The sequence below is a fragment of the Carassius gibelio genome, chromosome B16 (genome assembly GCF_023724105.1).
Source record: "Carassius gibelio isolate Cgi1373 ecotype wild population from Czech Republic chromosome B16, carGib1.2-hapl.c, whole genome shotgun sequence".
In the NCBI taxonomy this organism is placed as follows: Eukaryota; Metazoa; Chordata; class Actinopteri; order Cypriniformes; family Cyprinidae; genus Carassius; species Carassius gibelio.
The window spans coordinates 18,821,900-18,845,071 of NC_068411.1; the positions used below are offsets into that span (position 1 = coordinate 18,821,900).

Consider the following 23,172-nt stretch of genomic DNA (forward strand, 5'->3'; position numbering starts at 1 on the left):
GTGTACAAAGTCAATTGCGCTGGGTGCAAGATAGGGCCCATAGAGAGACAGAGAGAGAAAGAGAGAGAGAGAGAGAGAGAGAGAGAGAGAGAGGAATAAATCCACATTTCCCACAACTTCCCACGTCTAAACATGTTAGTATGTAAACTATATTACTATTAACAATATTATATAAAACCATAAATAAACTAGCTGACAAGATAGCACAAGAAATAGCTTTTAAAGCATTATTATATTTTTTCAAAAGAAATAACTGTAATGAGTAAAGTTTATTGCTTCTTCCATAATTCTTATGTAACTGTATGTTTTGTGTTTCTATAAAGTTTTATCATAGATTTTATCATAGATTGCAGATCTTGAAAGAGACAAGAAGAGAATATGAAATATCAGAGACAAATCAAACGACCTAGAGATGGTAAAAACTCACTCTCATAAATTCTCAGTCTGTATCACTAGTCTGTGAGTCTTCATGCTGATCTATTACTTTCATATTCTTCGGTTTCTAAGCAACGTTCCATAACAAACAAGAAGAGAGATGTGGTGGGGGGTCTGTGGAGCATGTCACTGTGTAATAGTAAAAAACATGGTTACACCTTTTGTTTGATATTAGCCAGATCCATCCGATGGGGGTTCTATGTCCATTTTTGGAGTCAGACACATGCACAGTGCTACTTGTTTTCTTGCACACTGATGTCAGGGGTGACAATTAGTTGAAAGAGTAGAGTTGTGCATTTACATTATCAACTTGGGGAACTGAGAAAACAGTGTGAGATTTAGGATAAACATATATATATATATTATTAAGATTTAGGATTAAATTAAAAAGTAACAAATGTACAGTTATGATTAGAAAAGCAAAAGCAAAGTATTTTCTTGATAAAACCAAAAAAATCTGCAAATGCTAGTAAGTTATGGAAAAAAGATTTTGACTGGTAATAGATCTGCTTCAGGTCATTCCCATTGCTTAACAAAAGATGGTATTAAAACAGTGGATAAAACACAAATGGTCAATTGTTTTAATAGCCATTTTACAGTGTGATAAAATGCAAAAATATATATATTATTAAAGGGTTAGTTCACCCAAAAATGAAAATTATGTCATTAATAACTCACCCTTATGCTGTTCATGTAAGACCTCCTTTTATCTTCGGAACACAGTTTAAGATATTTTAGATTTAGTCCGAGAGCTCTCAGTCCCTCCATTGAAGCTGTGTGTACGTTATACTGTCCATGTCCAGAAAGGTAAGAAAAACATCTTCAAAGTAGTCCATGTGACATCAGAGGGTCAGTTAGAATTTTTTGAAGCATCGAAAATACATTTTGGTCCAAAAATAGCAAAAATGACGACTTTATTCAGCATTGTCTTCCCTTCCGTGTCTGTGTGAGAGATAGTTCAAATCAAAGCAGTCTGGATATCCGGTTCGCGAACGATTCATTCAGTTCACCAAATCGAACTGAATCGTTTTAAACGGTTTGCATCTCTAATGTGCATTAATCCACAAATGAATTAAGCTGTTAACTTTTTTAATGTGGCTGACACTCCCTCTAAGTTCAAACAAACCAATATCCCGGAGTAATTCATGTACTCAAACGGTACATTGACTGAACTGCTGTGAGAGAACTGAAGATGAACACCGAGCCGATTCAGATGACGAACAAAACATTGACTCGTTCACGAGTCAAGAACCGTTCCTGTCAGACGCGTCCGATTCTTGAACCGAGGAGCTGATGATACTGCGCATGTGTGATTCAGCGTGAAGCAGACCGACACACAGAGTGTCTGAACTGAACTGATTCTTTTGGTTATTGATTCTGAACTGATTCTGTGCTAGTGTTACGGGTGCGGGTAAACCGAAGGCTTGAAATGACGCCATTACGTCGAGCGCAAAAGAACCGGTGAACCATTTTCTTCAACCGGTTTATTGAATCGAACTGTCTGAAAGAACTACTGGTGATCCGAACAGCGATGCAACCGGTTCTTGACTCGAGAACGAGTCAGTGTTTTGTTCATTATCTGGCTCAGCTCGGTGTTCATCTTCACAGCAGTTCAGTCAGTGTACTGTTTTAGTGCATGCATTACTCCGGGATATTGGTTTATTTGAACTCAGAGGGAGTGTCAGCCACATTAAAAAAGTTAACAGCTTAAGTCATTTGTGGATTAATGCGTATAAGAGATGCGAACCGTTTAAAACGATTCAGTTCAATTTGGTGAACTGAATGATTCGTTCGCGAACCGGATATCCTGCTTTGATTTGAACTATCTCTCACAACAGACACGGAAGAGAAGACAATGCTGAATAAAGTCGTAGTTTTTGCTATTTTTGGACCAAAATGTATTTTCGATGCTTCAAAAAATTCCAACGGACCCTCTGATGTCACATGGACTACTTTGAAGATGTTTTTCTTACCTTTCTGGACATGGACAGTATACCGTACACACAGCTTCAATGGAGGGACTGAGAGCTCTCAGACTAAATCTAAAATATCTTAAACTGTGTTCCGAAGATAAAAGAAGGTCTTACATGTTTGGAACAGCATAAGAGTTATTAATGACATAATTTTCATTTTTGGGCGAACTAACCCTTTAAGATTTAGGATTAAATTAAAAAGTATAGATATTTTTAATCTTTAGCATGGCTAATATTTCTAAGGTGTAGAGTTTCATCTATAAACATGTGTCCAGGTATTATACCAGACAGAAGTTGGATTTTGTTGGCAAAATGTACATTTTAATGAGACTCTAAAATACTTGAATCTGATTGGTCACTCACTGCATTTTTAAATTTTTTCCCCCTTCACGGCATTCAGCAGTATTTCCCATTGTCCCTGAAAAATATATTTGAATAATAAATTAATCTTTATCATTTCAAACAAATGCAACTGCTGCCATGTGTTATCGGTTGTAGTGAAAATGACTTGCTGTAATATTATAGCAAACTGTGGTGTTCAGTTTGTTTGCTACAGGTGATTTAATACATTCTACTATTTTCACTTAGTGGACACTTCAAATCAGTATTGAATGTCCACATACTTATATAAAATTGAGGAGAAACCCTGTAATGAGCAGGATAATGTAATGTGGTGAGCGTGATTTCAAAGAGTGCAATGTTCCTAGATCAACATTCCAATCAACCAATCAGAATTGAGGGATAAGTTAGCAGGAAATGTCAGTTTTAGCCATACAACCATAGTTGAGTGTTTCTACAACTTAATTTAACTATCATATCCTTCTAATTTTAGGGATACATTATGAGTAGGGTTAGGTTTAGGTCTATATTTTTGGACAATAATTTTGATCCAGGAACAAAAAAAATCACAGTATCCAACGTAAAGGTACTTGAAGATTAATAGCGAGTGACAGTGAAATTCAATTTATTCAGTTTACAACAACAGCACAATTCAGTTTAATAGAAATTTGGCCTAATTCTTACATGCTTACAGCACCATTAGGTTTGCTGTTATCAAGCTAGACTATAGACTCAGAAGATCTTTATTCCTTCACTGAATTTTCCACAAGCCAACAGAGAAAAAGTTCATCAGATGGATTGACAGATGAGCATTGCTCCTCTCTTGACCTTGCCCGTGGCTGAAAAATGGACGGATGGATGAAAGAGTGAGTGGTTGTTCGATAGATGTCTGTGTAGTTGCCCTGGTCTTTTTGTCTAACCATCTGATCATTCCTCAGCGTCTGACTGTCTCTCCCACACAACATGTGTTGTCATGGTAACAGCCAAAATCCCAGAAACAGGAACATGGGAGTTGATTTCTTTTCTTGTACCATATGTGTGCATCTTTTAGGCAGTTTAGACCCTCTGCCAAAACGTGAACCAAACAAACTGTTATGAGATGCAGAACCAAACTGAGAATAAATTAAAATCCAGTACCATATAATAGCTGTGCCCCAAATTTTCCTACTCCAACTGAACTAAAATCCTGGTCACACTTGGGTTTTATCCATGGTAACATTCGTAGTTTGTTACCTAAATTGGATATGGTCCATATCTGGGCAAGAAACACCTCACTCAGCTACCAGTGATACATTAACCTATTTGATGAATTATTTGAAATATAAAGAATTGATATTAATGGGTGATTTTAACTTGAATTGGATGCATCCAGCAAGACTGAACTTGAAATTTCCAGAAAAATCCATATTATTAGATCTTGTTCTCACAAATGCCCCTTACAAACATTCTCTAGCTTCTGTATTTGCAAATGATATTAGTGATCATTGTGTTGTTGCAGTACCTAGAGATATAAAATTATCCAAGCAGAAACCACTAATTATCACCAAGCGCTGCATGAAACACTTTAATAAGGTTTTTTGACCTCACACAATTTGACTGGGACAAAATTACATTAATTCCAGTGAAAGTGCTTGGAAATATTTTTATGACAGTTTTATTCTGATTATCAACAAGTATGCACCTTTTAAAAAATAAAAGGTGCATACTTAGAGTTCAATGTCAAGATAATCTGTGGTTCTCAACTGCATTGTCTGACTTAATTCATGAGCGGGATGCTTCATGGGCTAAGGCCAGACAAACCAACTTAAATCCTGATTGGTTGTATTTTAAACAGCTTCATAACAAATGTACAGTTATGATTAGAAAAGCAAAAGCAAAGTATTTTCTTGATAAAAGATGGTATTAAAACAGTGGATAAATCACAAATGGTCAATTGTTTTAATAGCCATTTTACTGCATCTGGGTCATTGTTTCAGACTAATAAATATACAACAGCAACTTCTGAATTTCTTAATGCAGAGTGGCATCAATGGACAACAAAGTTTGTTTTTAGACATCACTACTTTTGATGTCTGCTCTGCATTACAAGCCCTAGATGTAAATAAATTGTCAGGTCCTGATTTTATTGAACCATTGTTTCTAAAATTAGCGGCTAATATTATTTCACTACCATTGACACATCTGTTGAATCATTCCTTAACAACCAAGGAAATTCCACAGATCTGGAAGTCTGCTTTGTTTATCCTGTGTTGAAAGGGGGCAACCCTAATTTATTAGATAACTACAAACCTGTTTCCAAGCTATGTATCTTGTCAAAACTTTTGAAACATTTTATCAGTGAACAACTGACACAGTATTTACACACTCAAACTTCTGTCTATCAACCAATCAGGATTTCGTTAAAAAAAACACAGCACCATTACGGCTGTTTTAAAAGTGTTGTGGTGTCCCTAGATGGAAAACACCACTGTGCTTGTCTTTTTATTGATTTAACTAAAGCATTTGATACCATAAGATTTTGTTAAATAGGCTATAGGTCGGTCTATCAGACAATGTGGTCTCGTGGTTTAATACTTATTTGAAGGGAAGAATTCAATATGTGCAAGTGGAAGGAATCAAATCAGACTTAATGGAAGTGGGTACGGGAGTCCCCCAAGGATCTGTATTGGGGCCATTATTTTTTACTATATATATATATATATATATATATATATATATATATATATATATATATATATATATATATATATATATATATATATACATATATATATATAAATTGTCTAGAAGTTAATATTGAAAATGCAAGGATTTGCACTTTAATGCAGACGACGCTGTTATCTTTTGTTCTGCTCTGGATGATTTACAGTCATTTGATATTATTCAAGCAAGGTTTTTCGCTTTAAAGTTGGTCTTAACTGTTGAAAAAGCTACATTTATGTTGTTATCAAATTCTGGAATTTTTTAGATAATTCTGTTTTTCGAGTATAAGTACCTTGGCATCATAATTGATGACAAACTAATTTTAATTCACATATTAATTATTTGAGACAAAAGTTGAAGAAGCAGCTAGGATTTAATTTGAGAAATAAGTCTTGCTTTTCATTCAACACAAGGAAGAAGCTTGTGTTTGGAACTTTTTACCGATTCTTGACTACGGGGCTGTAGTATATCAGCATATCTCTTCTTATCTTCTTGCCTCCCTTGATGCTGTGTATCATGGTGCCTTAAGATTTATTACAGATTGTACATTTTCTACACATCACTGTTCATTATATAATAGAGTTGCCTGGTCTTCACTTGCTGTTCGAAGGAAAATGCATTGGTACTTATCGATTTACAAAGCAATTATGTTTTTTTGCCATCCTATTTCTGTTGTTTGATTCAACAAAAAGTAGTTGGCTACTATTAATTGCATTACCAGTCTTATTATAATCTTCATGTACCTTCAGCTCAAATAAATCTAGGTAAAACTGCTTTTGAATATGCTGCACCGTCAGACTGGAACTCTCTTCAAACGAAACTGCGGCTAAATCAGTTGGTATCTCTTAGTAATTTCAAAACACTTTGTGTGCAGTGGAAAAAGATTTGCAAATGCTTCTAGTGCTGTATTTTATTGATATTGATATATATTGTTGTGACGTATAATTGTTTGTTATGTGTATATGGGCCGCCTATCTTGGCCAGGACACTCCTGTAAAAAGAAATGTTTTATCTAATTGAGGTTCTCTCCTGGTTAAATAAATGCAAATATATGAGAATGTTATTTATTTATTTATTGCACAAGACAAACCTTGTATAATTTACAATATGGAAAAGGCAAGCAGATTGTTGCCAATGTGTAAAAAGCTATATTTATATGAGCTCCATTTTAATTGATTTAATAAACAGTTTCAGTTTTTACTCTTATAATGATAAAGCAACAAACCAAAACATAACCAAACTATCTTACTTAACTATCTATATCTGCCAAAGGTCATTTTTGATTGACCCAATCCTTTAACTGTCTTGTGTTGTAAAGATAACATCCATCAAATGTGCAGTTGCTAAATCCTCCCTAACATTTACTTGGGATCTATTTTCCAACAGTTGTAGAGATAACATTCATAATTTCAACAGCTATATCACTTTAACCACACATCTGTTAGATTAATTATAGATAATTCTAGAGGGAATGATTAGCATAATGATTATGATCATCATTAATTGAGTGTTTAGTCTACTAATTATGGCAGAAGCATCTTTGAACTTAGAACTATTACAACGAAGTGAAAATATATATCCAAAAGAAGACCAGAGTTATGTTGGCCTATTACCACCATGTATATGATCTAAAATGTATTCTTTGACTATGTACTTTTAGATTCTCCTATTTAAACTCTATGATGGATGCATAGATGTTTATGTACTTATCTTTCAATACAGTCTACTCCAGTTAACTGATAACTATGGAACAGGCACAGAACTGAGATGTAGAAAATATCACTGGGTTTAAATAGCTAAATGTCCAATTTAAATGACCAGTTCTGATTGACAGGATGAGTCAGTGGAACTGCTGAGTTTTTCTGGCTAGTGAGTGGAGGAAGATGTCTGGTGTGGGAATGAATCATCATGCTTACAGTAATATCACTCTCACTCCAGTCAATCTGGCCACTGTCCTGAAAAAAAAAACAGAATAAATTTTAAATAATATAAAACCTGCTTTTACAGCTCTACTTGCTGAAAAAAATAAGTAACACCCAGGAAAATAAAAAATCAGAGCCTATTTCTATTTGAACAGATTTAACATTCTATATGTGAGGACGTGCATAAACCCAGAGCAAGATTGAGATCAAAACTTCATGGCATATTGGAGTTAGTTCAAAGTCCTTTTATACTGTTTCTGGTTTGTTGTGCTGCAGATAAAATCAATATTTATTCAGTAAAATAAGCGAGACAGATTTACGTCAACGTCATTATTTACCGTCTATCGGTCAACTTTCCACGTACATCATTCAATCATCTCAGGCGCCTCACTTTATGTACAGGTAATTAACACACACATTAGTCACTATACATCACATGCATTATGTTACAGATATAATACGTTCATGATTGTCTTTCAGGCTGTAGTGTATTTCATGTGTACATTTAACCGTAGGAGTCTTTTCCGTTTGTTGAAGATTAGCGCCCCCAGGAGGAGAATTAAATTGCATGCAAATGGCGCAGTTAAAACCTCGTTTCTTTATTTACTTTTGTACTGAATTAATTCCCTCGATTTCTAATGTTGTGAAAACTCAGGTTGTGTCTGCAAACTTCTTGGATGTCTTCATTAGTTTTGTAAATTAAAACAAACCCTCTCCACGATCAAATAATCTGTGAATTATTGTTTACGGGTTTGCTTTTGTTTTTTTTTTGGGCCAAGGGCCTCCTGGTGGATGAAGAATATTGCATATTAAGCCTCGTCTAAAATAACGTATATAGTACCATTCTAATACACCAGTTTTTTATTCATAAAAAAGGACTTTCATTAAGGCTGGATTTTACTGGTCAAAAGTTAAAACAGACCTTTCTATTTTTACAAAAGACGTATCTTTCAAATAAATGCAGTTATTTTAAACTTGAAATTTTCACAAAAATGTTAAGGAGTTTTCAACATTGTCAATAAGAAATGTTTCTTGAGCAGCACATTAGAATGATTTCTGAAGAAGCACGTGACTTTTCACTAACATCAGTTAAATATCACTTCTATGAACTTGTACGGTTGCACTTTATTTTACAGTACGTGTACTAACATGTACTTATAGTGTATTTACAATGTATTTATCTAAGAAGGTTCTGGTACCACGAGGTAACTACATGGGGTAGGGTTAGGTTTAGGGGTAGGTTCAGGGTTAGTACCTAGTTATTACATAGTTATTGTTATTACTATAATAAGTACAAAGTATGTACATGAGGAACAGGACTGTAAAATAAAGTGCTACCACTTGTGCACCAGAGTAATGGCTGCTAAAAGTTCAGTAGTCTTGGTGAGCATTAAGAGGCTTCTTTCAAAAACATTTAAAAATCATCCAGACTCCTTCCAGTCTTTTAAAAGGTTTTGTCAGTCAGAAAACTGAAAACCTGGCTGTGGGCGTTTGGCAAGAACATTACACGTGTAAGTCAGGCCCATAAGTCACATAACAATCTTTACTTTGAAACTGCAGATATGCATGTCCTGAACCCACTGAACGGAATTGCCATGTCCTGAACCCAGGCTTCTGATAGACTGACCTACTTACAGTTTGCCAAATCAGAGACTGTGATCTGACACCATGATGATTTGACCCCTGTCCCTGACCCCACTGCTCCGTTTGGGCAGCACTCCAAACACATGAAGTTGTTTTTCTTACAAATAAATGTGCATTCCTAGAATAAAATGCAGCTTCTGGCAACAAGTGTCACCTTGACCTGTTAAGGTCTGCTAGACTGGATTGCTCAGTTTAAAAACCTTTACTTTGCATTCATTCCTTTCAACAATATACAAAAATTGGACAATACTTACTTGGTTACATTTTTATTAAAACATTTAAAATACAAAAGGCGAGAGTATTTGAAGAAGTCATGCCCATGCACCAGCACATAGTAATATAGTTAAATATACTAAACATTTCAAATGGAACGAGCTGCAGCATACATTTACTTCAAGTATAAAGCAGTCAGTATTTACACTTCATCAAGCATATACGTTTTTACAGTTTTACATTAATAACACTGTTTGCTGATTTACTATCATTCGAAACATTTCATGTGGTAATCAGCTGTGTTCTTGTGCAAGAGTTGAGAACATAATGTACAGGCAAGAAAGCACAATCACAGAGTTGTTTTTAAACTTGTTCTATAACCCTCGGACCAAAAAAAAAAAAAAAAAAAAAAAAAAAGACCTTGAACTCAAATTCTAATCTTTACCTTGTGGCCGGTAATCACTTGAAAAATTTTGTGACACCTGGAAAAATACTCAATACTAAATTAATTACAAAAAATGCTCATATGAAAAATATATGTTCATATTTCCCCAATGTCGTATCATATAGGTATGTTTGCATCTTATAAGAAGTGTAAGCATATCTGGTTTGTTGTGTCATTAAACACCGCTCCGAGAAATTCAGCACACATCAGAAAACCAAAACAATATTTGTCTGAGATACAACTATTTGAAAATCTGGAATCTGAGGGTGCAAAAAAATCAAAATACTGAGAAAAAGTTGTTCAAATGAATTCTTAGCAATGCATATTACTAATCAATATTAGGCTTTGATATATTTACAGTAGGAAATTTACAAAATATCTTCATGGAACATGATCTTTACTTTTTGACCCATACACTTTTTTTTTTGGCTATTGCTAAAAATACGCCCCAGCAACTTGAGACTGGTTTTGTGGTCCAGTGTTACAAATGCTCAACTTCTGGCTCCACATACAGGTTAAAACAAAAATAACACAGACCTCTTTATCAGGACTTTTACAGTGAGAAGATAATTTGGTTGTGCAAACCACATTTTGATGACCCATGAACTCCAAGACATGCTTCATGAAAAACTGTATCTACTAAGGCATGCTGTACGAAAAGAATAACTTACCAGTCAAATAAAGATGGAATACAAATGGTACTAAAGTAGAATATAAACTCTGAAAAACACATTAGCAACTTTTTTTTTGGTTCATTAGAACCTAAATAAAACATTAAAGGGATATAATTAACGTAAAAATAAAAATCCTGTCATCAGTTACTCACCTTTATGTTATTCTGAAACTTGCAGGACACAAAAAGGCATTATAAGTAACAGTTTGTTTCCATGTAATGAAAGCCAGTAGGGTCCAAAATAAGACAGGGCCCCACTGACTTTTACATTTTCAAATATCTTGTTTTCGAACGTACACAGTCGTACAGGCTTGGAATTACATGAAGGTGAGTGAACGACAGAAATTTAATTTTTTAGTGTACTGTCCCTTTAACATAACTTCTCATTTGACATATTCCAGTTAAAGAGCACTCCAATGTAAAAGTACATATCTGAACCTATTTTGCTTTCTATTCTCATTCTTTCTCACTCACTCAACATTAAAAAATGACCTTTGCTTTACTTTCCTTTTTCATTCATTCAAAAATTAAAAGCATATAACATAAAAGCAAATTTTGGAACAACACAAGCACTATATAAAGTGAAGAGTGAAGTGAAAGTCCTAATTAGGACTTTCCTATATAAACTCCTAATTGCAAAATCTGCTTAACCTACATTAGTACATTTCCAGTCTTGATTTATGGTTTTGTGTTGCATTTTGATGGTTTAATTGTGATAGTAGGTCTGCAGTGAGCTTAGCATATTATTTTTCTGTTTGGCTCAATTCCACATATAACACTGGGAATAAACACCGCTCATCTACTGAATATCAGAATTCCTTTCCAAGTCAGCTGCCATGAATATGTGAAAATAAAAATGAACACAAAAACACACTCAAGGGTAATACATTCCGGTGTTAGAGATAGGTAACATTTTGCTGTGCTAATATTACTGATAATGCAGTGTGAGGAGATGTATGTAACGGAACATGTGAAAGAAAGAGTGTGCCTGCTTCTACTGTCCGCCAATGACGTGTGGGTTAAACTGCACTATAATGATTGTGATATCATCCCTATACATGCGGGCTAACTCCTCTGGCAAGCTTAACATCTTCGACAACCTCTCATGGTCCACCATTCCAAACTCATTATTCCCCACCGCGTGCCGAATCAGGTGCGTAGCCGCATTCTGGTCTTCGAAAGTGGAGGAGATGCGAGCCTTCCTCTCCTGCAACAATCCCTGCATCTGACCCAGGGTCACTTTATAGCCACCAACACTGACTGGTTGCTGCTGGTGCACTCCAGTGAGATGTTCGCCCACAATCCTCACCACCTCCTGCCTGTGTAGTGTTTCCCACAGCCCGTCCGAACCCAGCACCAGGAACCGATCCTGTGGACGAAGGTGGTGTCGCGTCACCTCTGGTTCTGCCGTAAGGTAGGGTGGTGTGTGATAGTTGGGTGGGATGAACTTGGCGTGCTCATTCTCATGGAGCTGGTCCGGTCCGGACTCGAGAACACGGTGCTGGAGTTCAATGCTCCACTTGAACTTAACATCTCCAAAGGCGCGAAATGGCATGAGTAACCCCAACAGTCGATCCTGCTTCACCACACTCTTGGCCTCAGAAAGTGGATGCTCAGACAGCACACGCTTCATCTCAGATTCATTCTGCGCATTGTGGTCATTGGTGAGCGTGAGGGCAGAAAAAGAACCATCAGGTTCTTGTACTCCCAGGACTGCACGACAATCTCCAGTGTTGGCAATATGCAGCTCATTCCCATCAATGTGGGCGACACATGCAGTAGCACCTGAGAATGCAACACGGAGCACCAAGTAGTGCAAGAACGCATTCGGGTCGCCAACCTGCGCTTCAAGGGATATGTCATTGTCCAACCGTTTAAAGGCACTCACAAGAGCTTCAGCAACATCCGGTTGCTCCCCAGGAACGCTCAGATCCAGCAGTTCCTGCCAGTACGTGCGCAAACTGGAGAAGTAGAGCTGTGAAGCTTCCTTGCTGAAGTAGTCATTGGGATGCTTGTGCCACTGCAATATCGGTTGAAGAGGTCTTCCGTTCTCCACCGCATCCTCCAGCTCCAGCAACGTCTCATGTGGCAGTAATGAGATAGCAATGTAATAGAAGAGGCGCTCGGTGAGTGCCTGAGCACATGCGCAGCCTGCATGGCCATCAAATACACCATAAAGCATGCCACGGGTTTGCAAGCATGTTGCTGCACTTCGGCGATCCTCAATGGGTGCATTTGCCGGTAGCTGGTTGCTGTCAAAGCCCATGACCGAACTGAGGTTCTTACCATCAAACTCAGGAACTTTGAAGCTGTATTCGTTAGCTTTTAGAATACTGTTAACCTGAGGTGGGGTCAAGTAGTGGGTGTGCCATACAGGTGAGGTCCTGTATGCCCGCACCTGGTGCTGCCATCTTTGTTCAAAGCTGTGTGGCTGAGTTGCATTGATGCATGGACCAGGAGGACGGCTGGAGTTTTGGCATGTCATGGCTGGCACCAGTATCTGACCAAACCTCCTGCCACGAATGACCCTGAACACCTGGGAGGTTGCAGCCATGATATACCCTCAAAGGACCTGCAGGAAAACCATAGCTCAATTAGAAAGATTAAACAAAACTAATTTTTCACAGTTGTCTAAAGATATACAAGAAAATCAGTAAAGTTTACAATTTGGACACCTTGATTAACATATTCTTGGGTCTTGATGTAGAAGTAACTTCAAATGACTGTAGGTTATAAATTTTAAATCAAAAGATTACTACAAGGATATGGTCAAGACAAGGAAAAGCCATTGCATTCAGGATGGGAGAGTGTCCTGAGGCTATTTAGTCCCATGCTGCCACATTCTTGGCATTGGACACTGTGAGGGTCCCACTGGCCTATTACTGTCCCCTGTAACATTTACCCATGACATAAAGCAAAAATGCTGCAACCCAATATAAACTGCAATTATTCCCTGCCCTTCAGGTCAGTCTCATTTTTAAAGGAATTTCTGTCAGTGATTATCTCTGCCCAACCCAAAATCTATTTTGGCATCTGTCGTCAAATGTCATGGAGCTACCACTATAACCACGAAATAACCACTATATCAGTTGTAAGAACGATTTTAAATTATAATTTCAAAATAAAACAACAGTTGCAAAAAAAAAATGCTCAGCAGAGTACTACGCCCCGTTCACATCATCATCATAGATACTCGCTACTAAGTTGCCATATTGTTTACATTTGGGCTTGGCAACTTAATTTAGAAGATATCATCGCAGAGAAACGCAATCGGATAAATGTCCCAGTATTTCAAGAGGAAAAAAAGTGATTCGGATAGCACACAATCCAAACCACTGCTTTACTGCGTGGCTGTACCGTGGAAAAATATCAAACGCTAATGCATCTAAAATACGCTGCTTTATTGCACACTATCGTCGCACGAATTGCATGCGCAACTCATTACAGCCAAAAAAAAACAAACGATGAATATTCTTACCTGAGGTTATTAGTGGGTAGCTGAGTTCGTGGTCGATGTTTGATGATCAGGCTACATTAGTTCATATGCACTCGCCCCGCCCGCATCCTGCGAGCCTAGTTCCCCTCCACTCCCACCTCACAAAATGATTGGTTCACGTACACAACAGCTACGTCATCAGAGTTGTAGCCATAGACAGTTGTAGCTCCGCTTAACCTTTCCTTTTCCGGTAGGTATAATTATAATACATAAATAAATAAATACACGCATACGTAAATGAATACACAATTAATATATTGAAACAAACAAACAAATAAATGACTAAATAAATCTACGAAGAAATACAAAAACGTTCTAGTCTACTTATATTTTCTTTTTAGTTTTTCCCACGTGTATTTTTTTTTTCCACATTCATTTATTAACATTGCTTTGGAATGTTACATTTATTTAAAAAATACATATAAAAAAATGTGGAAAAATTACAGTTATACATAAATAAGGAAATATAAGTAGAAATACTCATTATTTACTTATTTATCTATAGTATTTCTTTGTTTATTTATTTATGCATCTATATTTATTATTTTGGCAAATTTGGCATTTCATATAGCAGCAACTACCACACAATCTTTTTTTTTTTTGAATGTATGTGAATATATGTATGTTAAACAAATGGAAATTCTAACCACTAAAATGCTTTTTAATTTCAGTGTGATATGCTTGCATTGCACACTTGATATTACCTCTCAGAGTAATTAATTGTCCTTCAGGAGATGCTTTAATGCACACATAAAAAAGAGTGTTTGTAAGAGTCTAATGACAGGTAAAGCTTATCTGCACTCAAGCTCAATATTCGAGCACTCCACCCTTTACAAATCCAAAATCCCACCAGTAAGTTTGACAGACAAAGTCCATAAGGCATAAAAAAAAGGTCTGCTAAAGAGGGTACTCAAGAGATGAACCTCCATGTCTGAGGAGTTCTGCAGTCTCCACAACGAGAAACTCAAACTCTTCTGCTTGGATAATGAACAGCCCGTGTGTGTTGTGTGCAGAGATTCAGAAAAAAACTTGTCTGTCACAGATTCCACCCCGTCAGTGGAGTTGTTTCATTCAGGTTTTTTATTAATTTCGTATTCTTAGAATAGACTGGTCCTTTGTGACAGACACACACACACACACATATGTATTTAGAACTACACAAAAACAGGAGACTTTAAATTATCCTGTTAAAGCAGAACATGATAATAATGTTTACCAGATCAAGTCAAGAGACAATATTAAATATTGAATGATTTGCATCATTATCAAAGACAAAGGTATGTAATACTTTTACTGTGTACACTCTTAAAAATTATGTTAATTATTTTATTTTTTAACAAACTTTTTTTTTGTGTACATAATTGACACAAATTGTGTAACTATAACACATTAGCGTTGTATAGAACATTGGTTGAGTTAAAATGAACACAAAATGTGTTGTCCTTAACTAGACACAGAGGTACATTAAAAAACAACTGAGATGATGTAGTTTTTAACAAATACTTTTAATGAGTGAAGATATAGATTTCTCTGTTGTTTGTTTTATGTTCTGACTCAATCTCAGTCGGTGAGTGGCAGATCAGGAAGAAATTCAATAAGCTTAATCATTTGCTGCAAACTGAATAAAAAATTACAATTCTCTGCACTTAGAAAGGAGGAAGAGCAGATGAGTCAGATTATGAACGAGTAGCTTGAACACATGAGTAGACAGATCTTATATATGTACATATTATATGTTGAATTATTTACAACATTTTTCATTAACTACCTCAAACTGTTCTTGACATTTCTGACCACATATTAAATTATTAGAATTGGCTGGAACTATTAAACTCTGAAAATAACAAGTAAATATGAATATAAAAATACATCACTAAAGAGGGTCCGACCAAAAAAAAAAAAATAATTAACCATGCCTGATACCAACAAGTGTTTATATTGATACACTTGGAATCCCATAGATGTTAAAGGTTCTTTGTGGAACCATTGATGCCAATAAATAATTTTTAAGAGTCTAAGTGAATACACAGTGACCACAAGAGTATACTAAGACACATGGGGCAGAGATTGTTCAATGAAGTAACCCTGTTGTTTGTATCTCTTATCAGCTCTTGTGACTCTGGACCCAAACACTGCAAATACACATCTGATTCTGTCTGATGATCTGAAACAGTCTGAGACATACCAAGACACAACAACTGGTTCCCAAAAATCTAGAGAGGTTTTACCCATATGCCTGTTCTGGGTTCAGAGGGCTTTAACTCAGGTACACGCTTCTGGGATTTGGAAATTGGAGTCAATCCAAAGGAACAGCTTTCTTTGACACAATGTCTGGTGCGCGTGGTATGAAGATGGTAAATATTTCTCACAGTCCCCAAAGAAACCCAACAGCAAATTTCCAGTTAAAGAAAAGCTTCAGAGGGTGAGACTGGAGCTGGACTGGGACAGAGCAAAACTGTGATTCTGTGATCCTGTAAAACTATCACAACACTCCACACACTGACAACAACCTTCACAGAGAGAGTCTTCCCATTGTTTTATAGTTTCAATCCACTCTGGTAAAGATTACCAGCTAAAGAGTTTTACATGCTAGCAAAAGGAGGCTACACATTTATGAGACGATTTTATTCATAGCATCTTACAGTGCATTCAGGGTCTACATTTTTTTTAAATTGAGCAGCATGTGTGTTCTTTGGAAATTGAACCCACAACCTTTTTGCATTGCTAACACAATGCTCTACCACTGAGCCACAGATACAGCTGTTAATGTACTTATATGTGTTAATATACACATATATTAATTGAACTAAATGTATTAAAGAAAGAATCAAATATATAAATATAAAACAAATAATCAGAGTAAAATGCCTAATAATGGTGCAGAAATAGGTTGATAAATGTTTACTAAAATTATGTTTATTGTTAATTCCTTATTTCTGACTGATGTGTTACTGAAAGCAGATGACGTTTAGACATTTTATTATTAATGTTTTATTAATCTTTAAAATTAAATGTTCTGTCTGTAACTATTTTATTCAGTAAAGTTTTTTTTTTCTTAATTTTTGCAAACTAACTGAAATGTGGCATGTTTATTCTGCTGAAAGAATAATGCTGGTGCCGAATCTTCTTCGTATGAAACATTTAAGCAGATGCAATCAGTTATATTTTGTTTGCATCTGACCTTTAGTCTTTAACTCCTAAATTAACTTATTACAGACATAGAAATCTGATTATATTGCACTCTCAAGTATTTTATTCTGACTGTAATATGAAAGTGGCCAGACTGATCAGACCATCACAGCATAAAAGAGTGTTGACTGATATTTGTGTTTTGTGATAACAATATGCATTAATGTTCAGGGATTCTGTGGTACAATTATTAAAAGTCCCCATCAACTTCTCAAGCCCTTCCCCAAGAGATCCACACCCTAAGCTTTGCCTTTTTTTTTTTCAAACAATTGCTGAATCTCTTAAGACATCTCAGACTGTCTGCCAAGTCCTATGGGTGTGTCTTTGTCATGCTAGCTGACAAGTAAGTTATTTATGTGACTTACATGAGTGACAGTCATCAGGTGAGGCTCCATAGCTCAGTGGTTAGAGCACTGGTCTTGTAAACCAGGGGTCGCGAGTTCAATTCTCGCTGGGGCCTGGTTAGAAAACCTTTTGAAAAGTGACTGGTTCTGAAAATGACCCTGAATTTGGGTTGCTGAGAAACAAAATACCACATGACATACTGTGGTCATTTGGATGAACATGAACCTTCATACAAGGAGTAAAACTAGGACACGTAGATCCTGTTCTTCCATAACGATACAGTACAGTCATCCATGAAGATACCAAATATCAGACAGATCAACATCATTACAACAAAACCAGAACATTTATTTACAACATTGTGAGCTCTTCCAACCAAGGGCTTTTAGGAGAAATAAATTAATAACTAATTAATGTAATTTTTATTTCTCTAGAGAGTAAAACCTATTTCTATTTATTACATACTGTCCTGTAACTCCACAATTCTGTTTTTCCTCAATGTGCCACTGTAATACCTTGTGATGCTGGTAAATGACAGCAATATAAAAAGTTTCTATGAATTATAAGCTACGACAATGTTCACATACAGACACAAAAACAGGTGAGATTTTGTAAAATATACAGCATATGAATAATAGTAGTTCTAATAGGGTTAATGTTAATACTTAATATCAAAGTAGTTGTCCATGACTCTTTTGTGACATCCTGGATGAGTCGAGAGCTGTGCTCAAACGCTTCTGGAAACAATCTTTACGGTTCCCAGAGTTGTTGCATGTAAACTAACTCTCAATATAGTGTTAGAGTTAGTTGATATGTACTTGCAAAGTTACTTTTAGTAAATAAATTGAATGTTGAGGGACCATAAACATAAAGTTTTAGCAGATATTAATCAGACATTTACTACTATGACTGGCAGCTGACAGTGAGTCCCAGAGCTGTTGAAATAGCTTTGTAAGCCTTTCAAGTCTAATGTATTTCAGTCACCTTTTTTCTCATAATTTCTGGAAATTCTTTCACTTTGGCATCGTGTGCTATTGAGGAAGACCTTTAACCAACATCATGCTGAAAAAGTTATATTTAAGTGTTGATTTGAGCTGAGTATAGGGCTGGCAGGAATCAGGTTTGGTCCCATTAGTTTAGCTGATCCGCATTATAAATGATGTTTCATAGAACTATGGGGACAAATACATTTTCACAAAGGGTTATTTGATATTAAATCATTTTTTTTTTGCCTTGATAAGTGACATTATCATGTTAGAACTATATTTTGTGTTTACTCAGTTTGTCTTTGGTTCATGTTAAATTTTGCTTTTATTTTTGAAATCAGGCAAATCAATTCAGAAACTCCTCCCTCTTCATACCAGGAAGTGATTCTTGTTTTTCCTGTTATTCTGTTATTTTGTTCAGACTACTTACAGTGGCCTCGAACATATTTGGAAATTTAAGTCACTTTTTCAGTTATTTGGATATTTATTCAATTATAAGGATATTCTGTATGATCAGGTCCCCTAAAGTTCATATACAACAGGTGTAAACTATTAACGTGGACTACAAAATTTGACAACCAGAAAGTCTCCTTGGCATTTTTAATAGTAATATTTTGTCATATTCTGTCAACTAACAAAACATTATTTTGTTCAATGTTTTGGAAGTACTTTTTAAAAGCACTGTATAGAAACAGATTAATCTCATGTTTAAATTAAACATTTGAGGATCAGCTCAGCAGAGCACTTAAGTCTTTAGAAGACAAGATTGAACACACAGAAAGAAAGAAAGAAGAGTGTGATGAAGTTCTACACATAAAGGTGAGGATTTATTGGTAGTGATCAAATACTCAACAAGTTCAACACACCTGATCTGTTCGATTTGATAAAATCTGACTGGCCCATATAGAGACCTGCACTCAACCCCACTGAACACCTTTGGGATGACCTGGAACAGAGATTGCGATCCAGGCCTTCAAGTTCAATATCAGTGCTTGACTTCACAATATCTCTACTGGATGAATGGACAAAATTCCCATGGAAGCTTTCCAAAATCCAAGGAAAGCCTTCACAGAAGATTTGTTTTGCTGCATAAGTGGGATCAGCTCCAATACACAATGGTCAGGAGTCCCAACACTTTTGTCCATATAGTGTATCTTAGGCTTTCTGCCAAGTCTGATAGGTGTGGCTTTGTCACGCTAATTCAATGTTATGACACTTACATGAGTGACAGACATCAGGTGAGGCTCCATAGCTCAGTGGTTAGAGCACTGGTCTTGTAAACCAGGGGTCATGAGTTCAATCCTCTCTGGGGCCTGATTGGAAACCTTTTAAAACTATAGTGCCTTGTGCTGGGGTAAGTTAAAATGCTGACTCAATATATCCCACAACATTTGGCTCACTTTTTCCCATAGCTGCCATTTTGGAAAAGAAAAAATGCTACTGTAGCTTACCAGTTCAGGCTAATATTTAGCTAAATGATTGGCATGATTTTATTGCTTATTATTAAAGATCATAATAAAAAATCATGATTGGTTAAAGCAAATTTAGGTTTGTTGGTTTATTTTCCCAGTGTATCATTGTAATACCTTATAATGCTGGTAGATGGCAGCAGAATAAAATACATCCAGCAATCAGGGCTGAAGTTTGTATTGCGTGTGCATTATCATTATTGGTTCATTTAGAATTACAAATATAGATGACATCACTATATTTTTTTCAAATAAACAGCATAAGAATGAAAGTAGTTCATGCTAAACAATAAGTTGTCTATGAATGGAAAAAGGAGTCAGTTCACTTTAACATAAAACATAAAATCACAATGATAATACCATTGATAAACCATTGATATACACAACAATCAGAATTGGAATTGGAGGTGAATCTCTTTATTTTTTATATTCCCACTGCTCCTGGTGTGTGTTCACGGTGTGTTCACTTTGGATGGGTTAAATGCAGAGCACGAATTCTGAGTATGGGTCACCATACTTGGCTGTATGTCACTTTCACTTCACTTCACTTCACTTCACTTTAGCCGGTAATATTAGCAGAGAGAAGGCTACATTTTAACAATGTAAGAATGAAAAGACTCTCTGTGAAGGTGGTTGTTATTGTGCATAGATGTGTGTTAGTTACAGGATCAAACAATGACAGTTTTGCTCTGTCCCAGTCCAGCTCCAATCTTACCTTCTGAAGTTTCTCTTTGACTGGAAATGGACTGTTGAGTTTCTCTGGGGATTGTGAGAAATATTCATCATCTTTGTGCCGAACACACCAGAAACCAGTGTTAAAAATACTTCTCCCTTCCTTTTATTCGACACTGTGGTTACTCCAATAACCAACAATGAATTGTCTCCAACCTCCACATCCCAGAAGTGTGTTCTTGAGTTAAAGCCCTCTGAACCCAGAACACAAGTGTATTCATCAAATCTCTCTGGATTATCAGGAACAGACTGATACATCTCACTGTGTTTCAGACTGGTCAGATCATACCGTTTGTCAGTTTTGCTTGTTATCATCTAATTTAAAGAAGTTGTATTGTTGTTTCATTTAAAAAGATAAAACTTAAAAAGAGGCTTTCTTGGTTAGAATAATGTGTGAGAAATACCTCTTGATGCTGGTAAAAGGCAGCAAAATAAAAATAGAGCTGCATCTCAGTAAATTAAAATGCCGTGGAATAGTTCATTTGTTTCAGTAGTTCAACTCAAACTGTGAAACTTGTGTATTAAATAAATTCAGTGCTCACAAAGTGAAGTAGTTTAATTCTTTGGTTCTTTTATATTGTAATGATTTTGGCTCACATTTAACAAAAACCCACCGATCTCACCATCTCAACAAATTAGAATATGTTGACATGCCAATCAGCTAATCAACTCAAAACACCTGCAAAGGTTTCCTGAGCCTTTAAAATGGTCTCTCAGTTTGGTTCACTAGGCTACACAATCATGAGGAAGACTGCTGAACTGACAGTTGTCCAGAAGACAATCATTGACACCCTTCACAAGGAGGGTAAGCCACAAACATTAATTGCCAAAATAGCTGACTGTTCACAGAGTGCTGTATCCAAGCATGTTAACAGAGAGTTGAGTGGAAGGAAAAAGTTGCACAACCGAGAGCCTTATGGGGATTGTCAAGCAAAATCGATTCAATAATTTGAGTGAACTTCAGATTGAGTGAAGGAATGGACTGAGGATGGGGTCAAGACATACAGACGTGTCAAGGAATTTGGCTACAGTTGTCATATTCCTCTTGTTAAGCCACTCCTGTCCTGAACCAAAGACAACGTCAGAGGCATCTTATCTGGACTAAGGAGAAGAAGAACTGGACTGTTGCCCAGTGGTCCAAAGTAATCTTTTCAGATCAGAGCAAGTTTTGTATTTCATTTGGAAACCAAGGTCCTAGAGTCTGGAGGAAGGGTGGAGAAGCTCATAGCCCAAGCTTCCAGTGATGTCCAATGTTAAGTTTCCTCATTGTGTGATGATTTGGGGTGCAATGTCATCTGCTGGTGTTGGTCCATTATGTTTATTGAAAACCAAGAAATCTTGGTCTTGGAGCACTTCAGTATATTCAAAAAGCTGGTCAGCGGAAGGAAGCATGATTTAATTTTCCAGCAGGATTCGGCACCTGCCCACACTGCCAAAAGCACCAAAAGTTGGTTAAATGACCATGGTGTTGATGTGCCATGAACCCCATAGAGAATCTATGGGCTATTGTCAAGAGGAAGATGAGAAACAAGAGACCAACAAATGCAGATGAGCTGAAGGGCCACTGTCAAAGAAACCTAGGCTTCCATACCACCTCAGCAGTGCCACAAACTGATCACCTCCATGCCACGCCGAATTGAGGCAGTAATTAAAGCAAAAGATAAAATGCATTGATACAATAGGTTAAATTGTTCTTTGATATCTACAAAGAAGGTATGTGGCTTAGGAAAGTGCAAAAATGTATAAGTCCATTTACAACTGTAGGTTCTGTCCCGAGAATTAAATGGTCTGTTTTTACCTTATTTGAAGGGGTTCATGAATATTAATATGCAGCTCTGCTCTGATTGACCGCTTGACAGTGCGGCTCATTTCAGTTTACACAAAAAAAGAGGAAGAAAAAATAATACCTACTCTCTCGAGTGAACAATGGAGAGATTAGGCAACCAAATTTATATATTTGAGCCTGAATCAGAAGAGGATACAGATTTTGAGGAACAACAAATTGTTTGGAGATTTGAAATTGACGCTTCTGACTGGTAAGGGTTTTTTTTTTGTGTCTTTTCAGTAAATATTTTTATACAGTCTATGATAATAAACCACAAAACATAACTGTAATGTAGAATTTAGCAAAAATGTTAACTATAGCATTCCCTCTGTACTTAAACTCCTATCAACAACAGTCAAAACTTAGTTTTTAGCATTGTAACAACACCGTAATAAATTTAATGCATCAACATATGATTTTACAATGATAGCTTCTTCACTTTGTATCAAAAACTCTTAACTGCGACCTGGACAGCCAGTAAATGTGTTGTTTGTAACTTAAGGAATTTAGAATAGCCTACTGTCATGTAGTCTTAATAAACACATAAACTTACATCAAAGTCTATACAAATGTTTTGTAGGTGTACTTGTGAAAATTGTGTACGCATGGCCCTCCAGAGAGAGAAAATATATGTTGCAGGGAAATACCACAAGTATTTAACAGTTACACTGAATAGAAACTCATATGTGTTTTCTGCTACTTCAAAAGTATGAAAGATTACTGTAAATAAGAGTGCCATTTTGTTTTTTCCTTCTGCAGGTAACAAGAAGAATGAGCCCAGAT

The 23,172-nt window shown here is 36.2% G+C and overlaps 1 protein-coding gene and 2 non-coding genes across 3 annotated transcripts; 2 read left to right on the top strand and 1 right to left on the bottom strand.

The window, feature by feature from the left end:
* Positions 1–9,266: 9,266 nt before the first annotated feature.
* On the bottom strand, positions 9,267–13,960 carry pdp1 (pyruvate dehydrogenase phosphatase catalytic subunit 1). Its single transcript, XM_052578223.1, has 2 exons — positions 13,826–13,960; positions 9,267–12,919 (listed from the first exon to the last, which is right to left on the bottom strand). Exon 2 carries the CDS (start codon positions 12,899–12,901, stop codon positions 11,342–11,344), a length of 1,560 nt encoding a protein of 519 aa, XP_052434183.1. The 5' UTR covers positions 12,902–12,919; positions 13,826–13,960; the 3' UTR covers positions 9,267–11,341.
* A 3,459-nt stretch (positions 13,961–17,419) lies between these two features.
* On the top strand, positions 17,420–17,492 carry trnat-ugu (transfer RNA threonine (anticodon UGU)). The gene has a single exon. It is a non-coding gene; the product is annotated as a tRNA-Thr (tRNA).
* Positions 17,493–19,605: 2,113 nt separating this feature from the next.
* Positions 19,606–19,678, top strand: trnat-ugu (transfer RNA threonine (anticodon UGU)). Its single transcript has one exon. It is a non-coding gene; the product is annotated as a tRNA-Thr (tRNA).
* The last annotated feature ends 3,494 nt before the right edge of the window (positions 19,679–23,172 follow it).